This window comes from Poecilia formosa, unplaced genomic scaffold (genome assembly GCF_000485575.1).
Source record: "Poecilia formosa unplaced genomic scaffold, Poecilia_formosa-5.1.2 Scaffold396, whole genome shotgun sequence".
NCBI lineage: Eukaryota > Metazoa > Chordata > Actinopteri > Cyprinodontiformes > Poeciliidae > Poecilia > Poecilia formosa.
This window is the reverse complement of record NW_006800335.1, coordinates 452,133-465,563: the sequence shown is the minus strand read 5'-3', so window position 1 is coordinate 465,563 and position 13,431 is coordinate 452,133. Positions and strand designations below refer to the sequence as shown.

General features: G+C 36.4%; 1 protein-coding gene across 1 annotated transcript in view; it reads right to left on the bottom strand.

Moving 5' to 3' along the window:
* The window catches only part of hcn4 (hyperpolarization activated cyclic nucleotide-gated potassium channel 4), a 71,771-nt gene that overhangs the window by 27,306 nt on the left and 31,034 nt on the right, over positions 1–13,431 (bottom strand). Inside the window, exons 4-5 of the mRNA XM_007576088.2 lie at positions 8,586–8,747; positions 5,720–5,938 (exon numbers count right to left, since the gene is read on the bottom strand). Coding sequence (XP_007576150.2) covers positions 5,720–5,938; positions 8,586–8,747 — 381 coding nt within the window. The remainder of the gene's footprint in view (positions 1–5,719; positions 5,939–8,585; positions 8,748–13,431) is intronic.

The following is a 13,431-nucleotide window of genomic DNA, read 5'->3' as shown; positions in this document are numbered from 1 at the left end:
AAAAAAAAACGTTTTTGGTGAATAAAGTGGAGTAGACTTGCTACTTGTCAGATGATGGAAAACGTTGTAGTATAGTTTCTGCTTCAGCACGGAGTAGCGGTTTAAGCAGAGAGGTAATGAAATACAACAAACAGTGAAGGCCTCTGCGTCTGGCTTATTCTGAAGAACTACTGAGCGGGAGGAGACAGCCAGGTAAAGAAAAACTGTTCTTATCTATCGGTTCAGTATTTTTATCATACAGACAATAGGCTGCTGTTGTTGTGCTATTAGCTAGCTGCTAGCTAACGACTTTGCTAGCAAAGCTAGATAACAAAAAAAGCTTCTTTCCTGTATCGTTAATGATATCAGTCATTCTTCAGTATCGCTTATGCAATAGGGGCACATCGCCCGTCCAAAACCTATCTTCTCCATAATGTATATATGTCCGATCTTCTAATTTCCTTTGCTGCATAATGTACTGTACATTTATTCTGGCGTTAGGTAAATGTATCTTGAAGGAGAATAGCACATAAATAAAAGTCCAACAAGGATATTCGTTTAGAATTAAAAATAACTCACCCTGAACTACCATGATGGATATAATGTATGTAATAAAAATGTCATTAATGAAGGGGAAAAAACTCAACCCAGACTTTAAGTAAGTTTATGGTCTGGTTCACAGAGTATGAAGTTACATTTTTTTCCCCAATTATTCAATAATAAAAAAAAAATACTAACCTCAGTTAAGTAAAATTAAATTGTAATCAAAACTTTTGGAATTGTAATGATTAAATTTTTAAAAACAAAACGTTTTGTTTAAAAAACGTTTTTTTTAAATTAAATAACTCATATTTGTCTCGTGAACTTAAAAAGTTATTTGCCAAACAAACTTATTTGCACACATCAGAAATCTTTTGTTGTGATTTTTTGTTCTGCCCACAACGTCATGTGAGAATCACAAGCAAAACTTTGAGTCAGAAACAAAAACTTAGATTAACAAGAAAACATTTATGATAAGCACAAATAAGTTTGTTTTGCAAATAGTTTTTTCACTTCATGAGACAAAAATGTGTGATTTTAATCTTTAAAAAAGTTTTTTTAAGCAAAACTCATTATGCTTTTCTCATGGTGACATCCATTAACAATAAAATTTTTGCTTTTGTGTTTTGTTTTATTTCTGCAGTTCCACGTTAAAGTTTGATGCAGCTCTGCTTTCCTGAATGGACCATCTTCATCTCCACTGCAAGTGTAGCAAACAGGCAGCTCTTTTTTTATATATATAGATTACAGTACACTAAAAAGTTGCATTGTGCCCTTGTTTATAATATTAATAGTGTAATTCTGTAAAGACAAAATATGTCTGTTGGTCTAGCTCTGATTTACATATCTTGCTAAATTGCAGGTTTGAATATTGCAATACTTTCCTATAACAAAATACACCTGTACAATTAAGATATTATATGTAAGATAATAAAATATCTTATAGTTGTATGCTCTATATAGATATTTTCCTTAGCTTTGATTGTATATCTCACAATTTTGTAATTTATCATTGTTTATTAAACTCTGAAAGCTGTGTGGCTTTGTTAATATTCTGTCCTAGAATGCGGTTAGATGTGCCCTTTTTTTTTGAGCACCTGCCCCTTTAGTGGTCTCTGCACGTCCCTGCATAGAAATCATCAAAAATACTATCTTCATAATCTGTTTATTGGATGTTTTTGACAGAGGGTCTAAGCACAGAGATGTAATATTTCAGTGATAAAGTATATGTTAGCTGCTGACTGTCAGCTCCTGGGTAGTTTTGAATATTTGGTTCTAGTTTCATTTTTATTCTGTGTTTCTTTGTCTCTTTGATTAGATCAACCTTGTTTCTATTTTACCTCAGTTCAATTATTTGTGACTCTAGTTCATGTTTATTTCTTTATTGTGTCTAGTTATTTCTTGTCACCCTTAGTTTACTCTCCCTCGCTCCCTGTGCCACGTTTTTCTCTCCCTCTCCTCACACCTGCCACCCATTAGCTAATCAGCCTAGGTGTTTGTTCCAGTTTAGCTCACAGTATTTAAACCCTTCTCCTAGTCACACTCATTACTGGTTCCTCCCTTCATTTTCCCCCTGGATTCCTGTTTTTGTTCTAATCTGGCTCCCTATTTTCTTTCTTTTTGAGTTTTTTTCATTAAAACATTCCTTACCACAAGCTGCCTCTGTTTCCCTGCAGGGAAAATAGTGACTATTGTACTTAAGTCACTATATGAGACATTTGACTGTGTTCATGTAGTTATTCTCCACTTCAAAATCCCAGTTGGGCCCAAGCTTTAACTTTCTGGTTGATGTATTGAAATGTTTCTTAGCCATATTAATCCAAGTAAACCTCTTGAGTTCAAAAGAAATTATAAAGACAACCTTCTTATTATTCAGACATTTAGTAAGTAGAGTAAAATGTATGTTCTTAACTGACATAAAACAGAAAAATAGTTTGAAAATGTCTGATATCAACTAGATTTCTTAAAGTAACAAGTATATTACATTTAAGATAAATAAAGTTATATATACATTGGAGTTTTTCTTTTGGTATATGATGATTTTGGGGCATTTTGTTTTTCTTGGTCATCACCCGCTCAGTCCATTAGACGTAAACTGGCTTTGCAGCAGACAGAGAGACTGGCATCCCTACAGATTTCTTTGCTGACTTGAGCCTTGATGGCTCCTGGGTTGTTCCTGAATATTTCAACTAGTTTCTTTACACCTCTGGTGCCAGTTTGAGTAATATATTCAAAATTTATACCCAAATGGGAATTCCAACAGGAAAGTCATCCAAAACACACATCATAAGTGGTTTGGAGAAAACAAAATGGGAATAAGGCAGGCTTTTTTCCAAGCCCTTACTTCAACTAATTTAAACAAATGTCTGTATGCTGAACCCTTTGTTTAAGATATATAAATATGGAAAAGATTTGGTAAAAATAAAGTCAACTACAGTGATTACTGAGACAAGACAAAGTATCTCTGTCACTAAAACAATTTGAAGCTTAAACCAGTTGCAGCTCAATTTTTGTATCCTTTTTATTCAGATACATTTCAGCACTAATATAACTAATATAACTTAAATTGAGTTGAGATACATGTGTAAGAATCTGAGTTTCAAACATAAAGTAGATGCTTTATTCTGTTGGAATAGTGACAGTACTATTTGTTTAGCTGTTTGAAAATCAATTTATTAAAGAGATTTTTCATCTCGGTGTCGGCCATACCTCATTTTCTTCCAGATATTCGAGTGTTGGATTTCTGCTTTGTTTAATAGATAACGTGTTGCCTCATCCAGAATAGTTCATTTGACTCTACTTGCCTGATGCTGAAAGCCTGAGACACTTATCACTCTGTGCTATATTTTAATAGAATTCTATTCACTTCGGCTCTGTAACAAGTTTCCCTATCTTTGAGAGAGAAATTTTCCCCCATCCTTTTCTTTCCACCATCTGTGCACTTGTGAGAATCCTTTACGGGGCTGATTTTCTTTGTAATCGTCCCTCACAGGGGTTTCATTGAAACCTTTCCCATCTAACTATAAAAGTAACCTGGATATCACCTCTGCATGCCAGCAGGACAGATGGTCTCTCATTTTGGCCGTATAGCCGTGAGAGCTTTGTGTGCTACTTTTTTTATGCCTCATTTACAGCGGATGAATACACAACCTCTGTCACATCAAAGCCAGCAGGAAGCATTAAAATTGGCAATGGTTTGCTTGGCTCATTAGTGATCCACTTTGACATGTACTCGACTGGTTAAATTTTGATCATTTTTACCTAACATACTGCTGATACAGTAGTGCAAGTCTATGTTATTCCCTGCTGGTTTTTCTTTTTTTTTGGTGAGTTATGCTTCACCTTGCTTTACATATTAAGGTTCCCCCTCATACATACACTTTGATATTGCAATCTACTTTAAATGGAGAAGATGGAGAAACAACAAGAGGGCTCTACTGTCACACACAACTAAAGGAAGAGCCACCAGCAAATTACAAAACAAGGTGAGCATGGACAGTAAAATGCAGGAGATGGCAGTGTGGAGCTGAGCGTTTTAACGTTGAGACTTGTAAAATTCATTCTGCAGAAATTATCTTTTTGCAGACATACACTGTGAAGAAGCATGGGTGAGTTTTTGTCAACATGGGGCTTATCCTGGGAACGAAAACCACTGGGTTCAGCTGCATATACAAACTGGTGCTGAGACAGGCAGCTGTTCAGTTAACATGGCAGCAAGGCAACTCCAAAGAGAGAAGCCGGCATGCATACTAGATTGGATTGAGATGATTCCTGATTTTGAACATCAAGGTTATTTGATTTCCTATAAGGAGTTTTCAGTTTTGTAGTTGTTGAGACAAGAAAAAAATCCATATCGTCATACTGTGATGAGTGCATTTGTCTGGTGCACATCGTCTTTTTTTGAAGTTCCACCACCACACACTTGTTACATCATCTATTGTGATCCCCGGCCTGCCTCTTTTTCCAGCCCTCTTTCACTCCCACTCTCCCTCTTTCATTTAGGTGAGATTTCTTGAGCCTCTGCCTCCATTCTCTAGAGGTCACTCTCTTGTCTGAGCCTCACCACAGACACTGGGCATTGAGGGAGTGTATAGCTCAGCTCATTATCACCCATACTGGGCCTACAGAGGGCATGTCACCATGGAACATGTTTGGGTCTTCACAGCCAGGCATCAGGACTTTCTTTTGTCTAGACAAAAACAGCCTCACACCAACGAAATGTTGGCCCTGGCTTTTAGCCTCGGTTCTTCTTGTGTTTGGTGGGCTGTGTTCAGTGAAAATGATTTTTTTTAGTTCGGTGACAATACTACTTACAGTTTTATGGAAATCATGTTAAACTCCTTTGCACAAGTCATATAGTGCTTTGCAAATGAATACATATTGCTCTCACATTAAAAAAAAAACAACCCAAGGAAGCTCATAATTATGATTTTTAATGTTTTTTTCTGCATAAAAAAACAGTGGTGCGTATTTGTATTCATCTAAATTTTCTCTGACATCCAGTTCAAACTGGTTGTGTTGAACCCGAAGTTATCTAATTAGTAAAAAAAAAGGGTCACATCTGTGTTTCAGTATAAATACAGCTGTTCCTTGAACTCCTCAGATGACTGTTAGTAAGACAGTTCAAAAATAGATTTGTGAATTAGTTTAAAGTAAAATTAAGTTAAGGAACAATAAGTCAAGCTTTAAAAATCTCGTGGGGCACTGTTCTATCCATTATCAGAAAATATAAGGAGTACAACACAATTGTAAGTCAAGACAAGTTGGGTAACAAGAATATTTGGAGCATTAGAAACTACAGAGATTCACAGTCAGGAGGGAGAATCTGTCAATGAGGCAGTTATTAACTGTGCACAAATGCAGAGAAATCGAAAACCTTTTTTGCCTCTCCTTAATTTCAAAATTATGCTCCGCTTTGTGTTTATCTTTGGCTTAAATTTTTAATAAAAATCAAGGAGGTTTAATGAGGCAACATCACAAAATGAAAACATTACAGTATTTTGCAATTTACTGTAAATCATTATTGTGTTGCAGTTAAAGACTTTAAAAAGTAGAAAATACACAAAATGCGGCATTCTGGCGTTGATACGGAGTACTGAAGTAGACACCTGGAATACCAAATATGTAATAAGAATGCACAAGGATGAGATAAACCTATGATTACTAAAGTGAAAAAGCAAAATCAGAGATTTTGACTCACCTTCTCCTGGTACTGGCGCCGAGATGAGTCCAGCGATTGGATGAGTGCAGTAGCGTGCCCCACAAACATGGCGTAACAAGTAGCACCCACAATCATGCTAAGGATGGTCAGCCAGACGTCTGTCATGCCCACTGGGGGGTACATGCCGTACCCAATGCATAACATGTGGCTCATAGCTTTGAAGAGTGCATAGGAATACTGCTGTCCCCATGTGTCATTCTAGATGGAGCAGAACAGGACAGGTGAGTTAGGCTGAATACATTACAACACGTCCTAGCCTAGCCCATCTGAAATGATGCCATTGATTGCACATGAAAGGTCAGTTTTAACATTACAGCCATACGTCCACTTGGGGCAGAGCTACTAGGGGCTGCAACTTTCAAACATCTTAGTTCAGTGGGGAGCAGCTGGCAGGGTAATACAGACTTAACAATATACAAACATTTGGAGCCAGCAGACGTTTGGGCAGAAGCCTAAAACAGAGCCCTGAGAATGGGCACAAAGAGCGAGAGACATCGCTGGCTTGCATGAGAGAAAGTAGGTCAGCTATTTAGAAAAATGTGATTTCTCTGTGAGTTTTCTCATTTGTAGATAAATTGCCCCTTTTCCCTTAGAATCCCAATGGTGGTTCATGGCAAATCAATATCAACTCTCTCCTGGGGGTGACATGTCCAAATTGCTTTCAAACTCATTTCCACTGAAGAAAAGCCGAGACAGAGAGCAATTTTATTATTGCCTAGCTAAAATACATAAGGGGCAGTGTCCATGCAAAACAGCATCACAATTACCTTTAATGAATTAAAATTAAAAGAACTGAGTCTGAATCAGCATTCCAGAAGTTCAGGGAAGCATATTCAGAAATTTTAGGGGAGTAAATTGTGATTGTATCTCAAAATCATGTTATTATTGGTCTCTAATAGTCTAATAGACACAAAATCATTCTATGTGCTTAAATCTGATAGATGGTCTAAGCTACAAGAACATGTACAGTATGATGAACCCGATAAAAGCCACTGGCCAAAACGTGTTGGTCTGCAAAGTTTTTAGCACTTCAAGTGTAACTGAAGTGTCCACCTCACCAGATCCTTGACACACTCCAAGCACTTTCATTCTCAAATTTTCAAATTTTATACATTTACACACTTTTCGTTTCATATTTCTTTTTAGATTTATTTTACATCAGTCTCTCCCAATCTCTACTGTAGATATACAGTATAAATACTCCTATAATACCTTATTTTATATTTTTCAGTACTTTTTTTAACAGTTAGGAATCCTCTTAATGATAGATTACTTGCATTTACATAACATAAAATGTGTATATAATGTCAAACTAAGGTCATGAAATCTACCACAAAGGATGAATCATTTTGCATTGGGGTGTCAAAATATGACATTTCACAAAATACAATTTTAAAATCAGATAGTGAAACTTGAAAAACCTTCTATGAGTACCATAAGTCATAAAAAACATAAAGACAGTAAGAAAATGTCATCTCATCAAAATTTTATATATCGTTTTAGATATATCTTATTTGAAAAAAAAAAAAAAGTTGTGTAAGTTTTTTCAACAATATTTATTACAAGAAAATTACCACATGTTTTGGTTTCTCAGTGTGAACATGCAGGCTGCTCAACAGCAAATGAAAAGGAGCATTGAACCGGATGAACATAACATTTTCAATTTAGTTGTATGTTATTCCAATGAAATGTAATCAGAAAGATAGAAAGTAGTTTCTGGTCTGATGTAAAGTAATGACACAGTGCCTGAACAGCAACTCTCACCTGAGTGCGCAGTTCTGCGCAAATGAATGGAAGTACGGCTAAAATTAGATAAAGTCTGAAACATCTCGGGGGAAGAAGTTTGCAACTTGCGCCTATTGTGCTGTTTGAACATGAGCGAAGCAGACTCAGTGAAACAAGTGAGCCTGTCGTGAAAGCAGTGAGGCATGGTGAATCAAGAATATCACACCTTGAGAGACGTAACTATTCATGTCACATCCGTTCTGGTACAGAGAGTTTAACTACAGCAGCTTAAGAGGCGTTGCTTTACAGAACTACTGTATCACTCTGCATGTAATGAATCTATCTAATCTAAATAGTATTACTTAAAAAAAATACACTTCTAATTTAGTGATATGCACCTGAATTAAACTGGGATTCTTAGATGTTTTGATGTCTTTTTTTTTTTTTTGCACACCACAAAGTTCCCTGGTGAAATGTTACCAGGGATCATATTCACTGATTCAGTCTTTGATTACATTACAAAGTCCTGATAGCTCTTATATTGACATACGCATTGATAAGCTATCAGTCAGGGAGTCATTTCCCCTGCTGTCTAACGGGATATATGTTGATTTACAAGTAAATTGAGGCCTCGTCATCTTTAACTCAAGAACCAGACAAATATTCAGAGTAACGCTCATTGCCTTTATGAGGCTGTCGGGTGAAAAAGGAAAAAAGTGAAAACTACTGAAAAAAAGTTCTGTAGCAAGGAAAGTTTTTGCAATAATCAATTTCAAGGGCATTTTATAAAAAATAAAGTTTAGGCAAAAGCACAGCTCACTGTTAACTTATATTAACAAAAGCTGTTGATTTTCATGAATATTCTAGAAACACATCTTTTTTCAACAAAGTGGCTCCGAGCCCCTGAAAATATAGTCATCAGCAAATTCAATAAATGCCTACCAATGTAGCAGATAAACCTATTTAATTTGGGTTTAACATGACAGATATGCATTGCGGTCTTTCCCAGGAAGCTAAAGGGGTTTTAGTACAGTAATTACTGGAGGTGATGAATAAGATAAGACAGAAGTGTAATCTGATTTGAACAGGCCATGCAAGTCTGTGCAGGAAGAGCACTTACCACCATCTTATTTTTGGAAACCCAGCAGTCAGCTGGGAAGTCCTGCAGCATGGGCACCAGGAACTGCAGGCAGCCATCCCAGTGGCACAGCAACAGCATCATACCGATGAGGTTGACTATCCGCACCATGGCGCTGGCCAGGTCATAGGTCATGTGGAAGATCTAAAAGAGAATAGAAAAGCAGGGGATGAAGTGACCATCATTTCTTTTTCCCACAGCATAAATAAAATCTCTCGCACAAGTATTCGTACGCCTTGAACCTTTTCACATTTTGTCATATTACAACCACAAACTTCAATATATTTCACTGGGATTTTGAGAGAGAAAGACAAAGCAGTGCATATTTGAGAAATTAATTGAAGATGATTTTTTGCTAAGAAAGATTTGAAAAATATTGTATGCATTGTTTTTCTGCTCCCCAGGGCCAGTACTTTGTAAATGCAGTTACAGTTTTCTGGGGTATGTCTCTAACACCTTTGCACATCTTGAGATGGAAATGTTTGCCCATAATTCTTTGTCAAATAAATGAAACTCAGTCAGATTGGGTGGAGAGAATGTATAATTTTCAATTGGATTTGGGTCTAGAGTTTGACATGGCTTGGGACAAACTGCAAACAAGACGTATGGCTTTCTTTCAAATTTCTTTTGTTACCATTCTTCCATTCAGTCCAGGTTTGTGGAACCTGTCACTACAATATCCCCAAAATGTCGTGTCACTAATTTCTCCCACCAGAGCTCTTCTTTTCTCCAGGCTTCTCTTGAGTTAAATGTCAAAACTTACTCACCCAAGGGTTTTAATATCTTCGTTTTCATCTAATCTGTGAAATGCCTCATGGCAATGTACCTCTTAAATCCTCCAGAGTTAACATGGTCAGTTGCAATTGTGTCTTACTGTTTCCTGTTTCCGAAGAACGAGCGTGGCAGCAGAATGAGGGTGAGAAGTGGCTGCCCATCACTGCTGACCCACCAACAGGACAGTGCTGTGGGTTAAGGTCGAAACACTGATCCGATAACACAACCTTCTGGCTAAAGGCTGTAGCCATTGTTAGGCAATGATGAAAGGGGAAGAATCCCAGAATGTATTCAATCCGTATGACTGTCTTTTAATATAATAATTATACTCTACTTTGTGTTGGTCTATTAAATAACATCCAAATAAAATTATGTTTGTGGCTGAAACACATCAAAATGGGGGAAAAAAAAACAAGGTATGAATACTTTTGAAAAGCATCACCCATCATTAAGCAAGACTTTCTTTTTCTTTCCATCTCAACACGCAACATAAAATCCCATAGGTCTGTTTTTGCAGATGGATGCTGATGCTTGAATTAACCAGCGGGAAAGTAAACCTGCAGAAAAAAAATGTTGTTTAACAAGAAATAGGCTAATGAAAGCAGATGTTGTAGGTGTGGAGAGTACAGTTGGGACCAGAGCTTTACCTTCCAGTGCTGCTGAATCACTCTTATCATCAGCTGCTCAAGCAAAGCCAGATAATAGTACAAGTAGAGGTGCCTGTGCTCCTTGGGTGATTGCTTTTGCTGGGTTTGTTAATCCTTCTGATAAACATGCTCATAACGCGCTGCAGGACCTCTAGACTTTAATGGCCTAGACCATTCAAAGGCTTTTAATCCCATTGAAGACCATGGTGTGCACCGCTAACCACTCTGCTTCTTATTAAAATCCACTCACTGCCTTTAAAGGGCTTGTGAGTGAGAGGGGATATTCCACCTTCACTTTGTTGCTCGGCGGTAGGTGATAATCATGAAGGAAGGAGAAAATGTCCTCAGAACAGTCGTTTAATCTCAGTGCCCGTGCCTTAATGACTTGGTTATTTTTTATTTCCAGCTTAATCCCCACAGATGTGAACGAGCATCTGTGGTTGTGTAAAGCATTTCATTTATTTTTTGTTCAAAGGTAGATGCAAAAAGTACACTTTTTCTCAGGTAGCCGGCCTCTTCTGTAACTTTGATAAATAAGTCAATGCATCTAATATGCTGTGTTGTGTGATGTCTAAATTCCTCAAGGAGTTGTAATGGAATTCCATAACATTAAAGTGTTAAACTCCCTCAGTGGTAAATGAATAAAGTATGACGTGCCCCTCTCCTGAATCTGATATATTTTTCATTTGTGAAGTCATAAAAAACACACACTGTTTTTAAATCTACGACAAAAATGTTACATAAACTTTTACTCCTAGATAAAACACCTTTTTTAAGTCTAAAAAAGTATTGATTTTTGTTCCTGGACTTGAAATATTTACATGTTAGTTAAAATAGGCAACATTATTTGGTTAATGTGCCCATTTTTTTTTTATTTGATTAATCAGCTTTTAATTTGAACCTCTTAAATGTATTAGAAATACATTTTAAAATGTGAATGAACACATAATTTTATTCTTTTTTTTAAATAAGAAAAAAAATATCTTGCCTAAAATAAAATAACACAGATTTCCTTTAGTGTACGCTTGTAGAAAAGGATGCATGTGTCGCTAAAAATACTCTTAATATCAACATGTGAAAGGCTCAACCTTTTGTTGTTTGAACATCAATATAATTAAGGGCTAATCTATTGACAACTTCTTGGATTAACTGATTAATAATTGGATAGCAAAATGTTCTTAATAGGAATTTGAACCAGGTAACGCTAAACCTATAGGAGTATGAAGGAGTGCTGAGTAGAACATATTTACAAAACAACGTTTTTCCTCTTAGAAGCAAAGCATATACAGTTTTAGCTTAATTATTGTTCTGGGTGTGTTATTATTTCAGAAAATAGCCATTTCCTCAGTCTGTATGCGCTAGTTAATGACTAATTGATAGTTAAATTAGTTGAGGATTATTTTAATAATTGGTTCATCACAATTAAAGCGATTAGTTGTTTCAGCCCTACATTGTTTTCACATATTTTTCAAGAATAAACTAATACTTGAGCTAAGAGCTGTTTTAAAGAGATGTTTCAAATGGATGGATTCACTCTTGTATTAATTCTGGCTCCCTTTCCATATCTTGCTGTTATACCTTCTTAGAAAATGCTTCAAGTTATGACCAAGATGCTTTCCGGCTGTGTCTGTTTAACTTCTGCAGGGACCACACCAGGGCAAGGTGGGAATAAAGTCAAACTATGCTTCTGAGTCACCAAGTGAGGTAGTAACACTGCCAATTTGTTTGACTTATTAAAGGGTAAGCCGGTTTCACAGCTTCATAATATAACTTAGAGAGGACAGATGGTCTGTGCGACTAACTGGCTGCGGGATTGAATCAAAGCACAGGGCTGTCACAATTTAGGGAGACATTTGGCACACATCAGTTCTCACCATTAACAGACACACACTGTCTGTTGGATAGAGCTGAGGTGTGTGACAACATAACAGATTACTGGATTTCAGCCATGTGTTGTTCCTTTAGGGGTGGTGATGCTTGAAAATAGGAAAAAAAAAAGAAAAAAGGAAAGCAAAGGTCTGCTGTAAGCTGGAGCGTCTGTCGGTTTTTTCAAATTATGTTTCAATTTTATGTATGGCTGTCTATATAAGTTCCACTACATACCATTTAGTAGTTCACTTATACAGCTCATGTGGGACGGCTCAAGGGAAGAGCGGTTGTCTTACTATGAGAAGACTGTCAGTCTAATGCCCACTTCCTGTGTATCTGCCTGTACATGTGAATGTGTGTGTTTTTGGGAGTGTGGATGAGAGAGTCTGACTTGTAGTATAAAAAGCACTTTAGACGGTCAGTAAGAAAAAGTGATAAAAGTTCTGTCCATTAAACCAGCATGGATCTCCATTGCGGCCAGCTCCACTGATGAGTTATGAATGACCAGCAGAGGCTTAAAGGAGCTCAGTCGGTTCTGACAGAAACTTGACAAATCTACCCATTACCAAACTGTTAAAATATTAATAAACAGATGTGTCTGCATTTGATGAGAATTTTTTAAAATTAAATAACTTTGAACATCTTTACATATTTATGTAATTTAGCAGAATACAGTTAAAAATGACTGAATTGTTCGATAAAATATTATTTAAGCACACAGCTGTTACCTCAAAAGTTGTATTTCTTGAGTCTAGAAGGCCACACAAAAACTTCTGGTGAGATGGATTTGGGGTAAAGTTGGACATGTGTTTTAAACTAGTCTGTTATTTCTTAATACCTTTTACACCCATACAAAGGTGTTTTTTTTTTCCTTTTTTTATTCTGTTACACTTTATGATCCTCATACCAATTTCAATTATAGTTTGTGAGCATAAACCATAAATTAATTGAAATACTACTTTTTCTTGTATTAGCCAAACAGGCATAATTGTTATCAGATCTGGAGAATCAAGAAATCTCTTTCATAGAGGCTCTCTGACAACATAAAATGTACTGCAGTGAGAACCATTATTCATAAATGGGAAAAAAATTATACAACATTGAACCGTCAGAGCAATGAGTTCCTAGTCCAAAACTGCAAAGGTCAGTATTCTTGATTCAACAGTAACAAAAAGGGCAAAAATTAGGGTTGCAACATATATTGGCACTAGCATCAGTATTGGCTGATATTAGTTATTTTTTATCATATCAGTTTTGGTCTGATAAATAACACTAGGCTGACAATAATAACCAATATTTATTTCCGTCTTTGTTGCCATTTGTTTCTGAAGAGGGAATAGAGGTTGGTCATGTTGTGTTTGCTCGGTCATGTGACAGTGAAAATGATGTAGCACAGGATTGTGGAGTGCTTAACTGAATCGAAGAAGCAGTGGTGAAATCAGCTGTGTGGTCAATCTTTCAAAGCGTTGAAAGGTAATAAAACATGTATATAGAACATGTTGGTGAATATAGGTTAATATTGGTTCAAATTTTCAAAA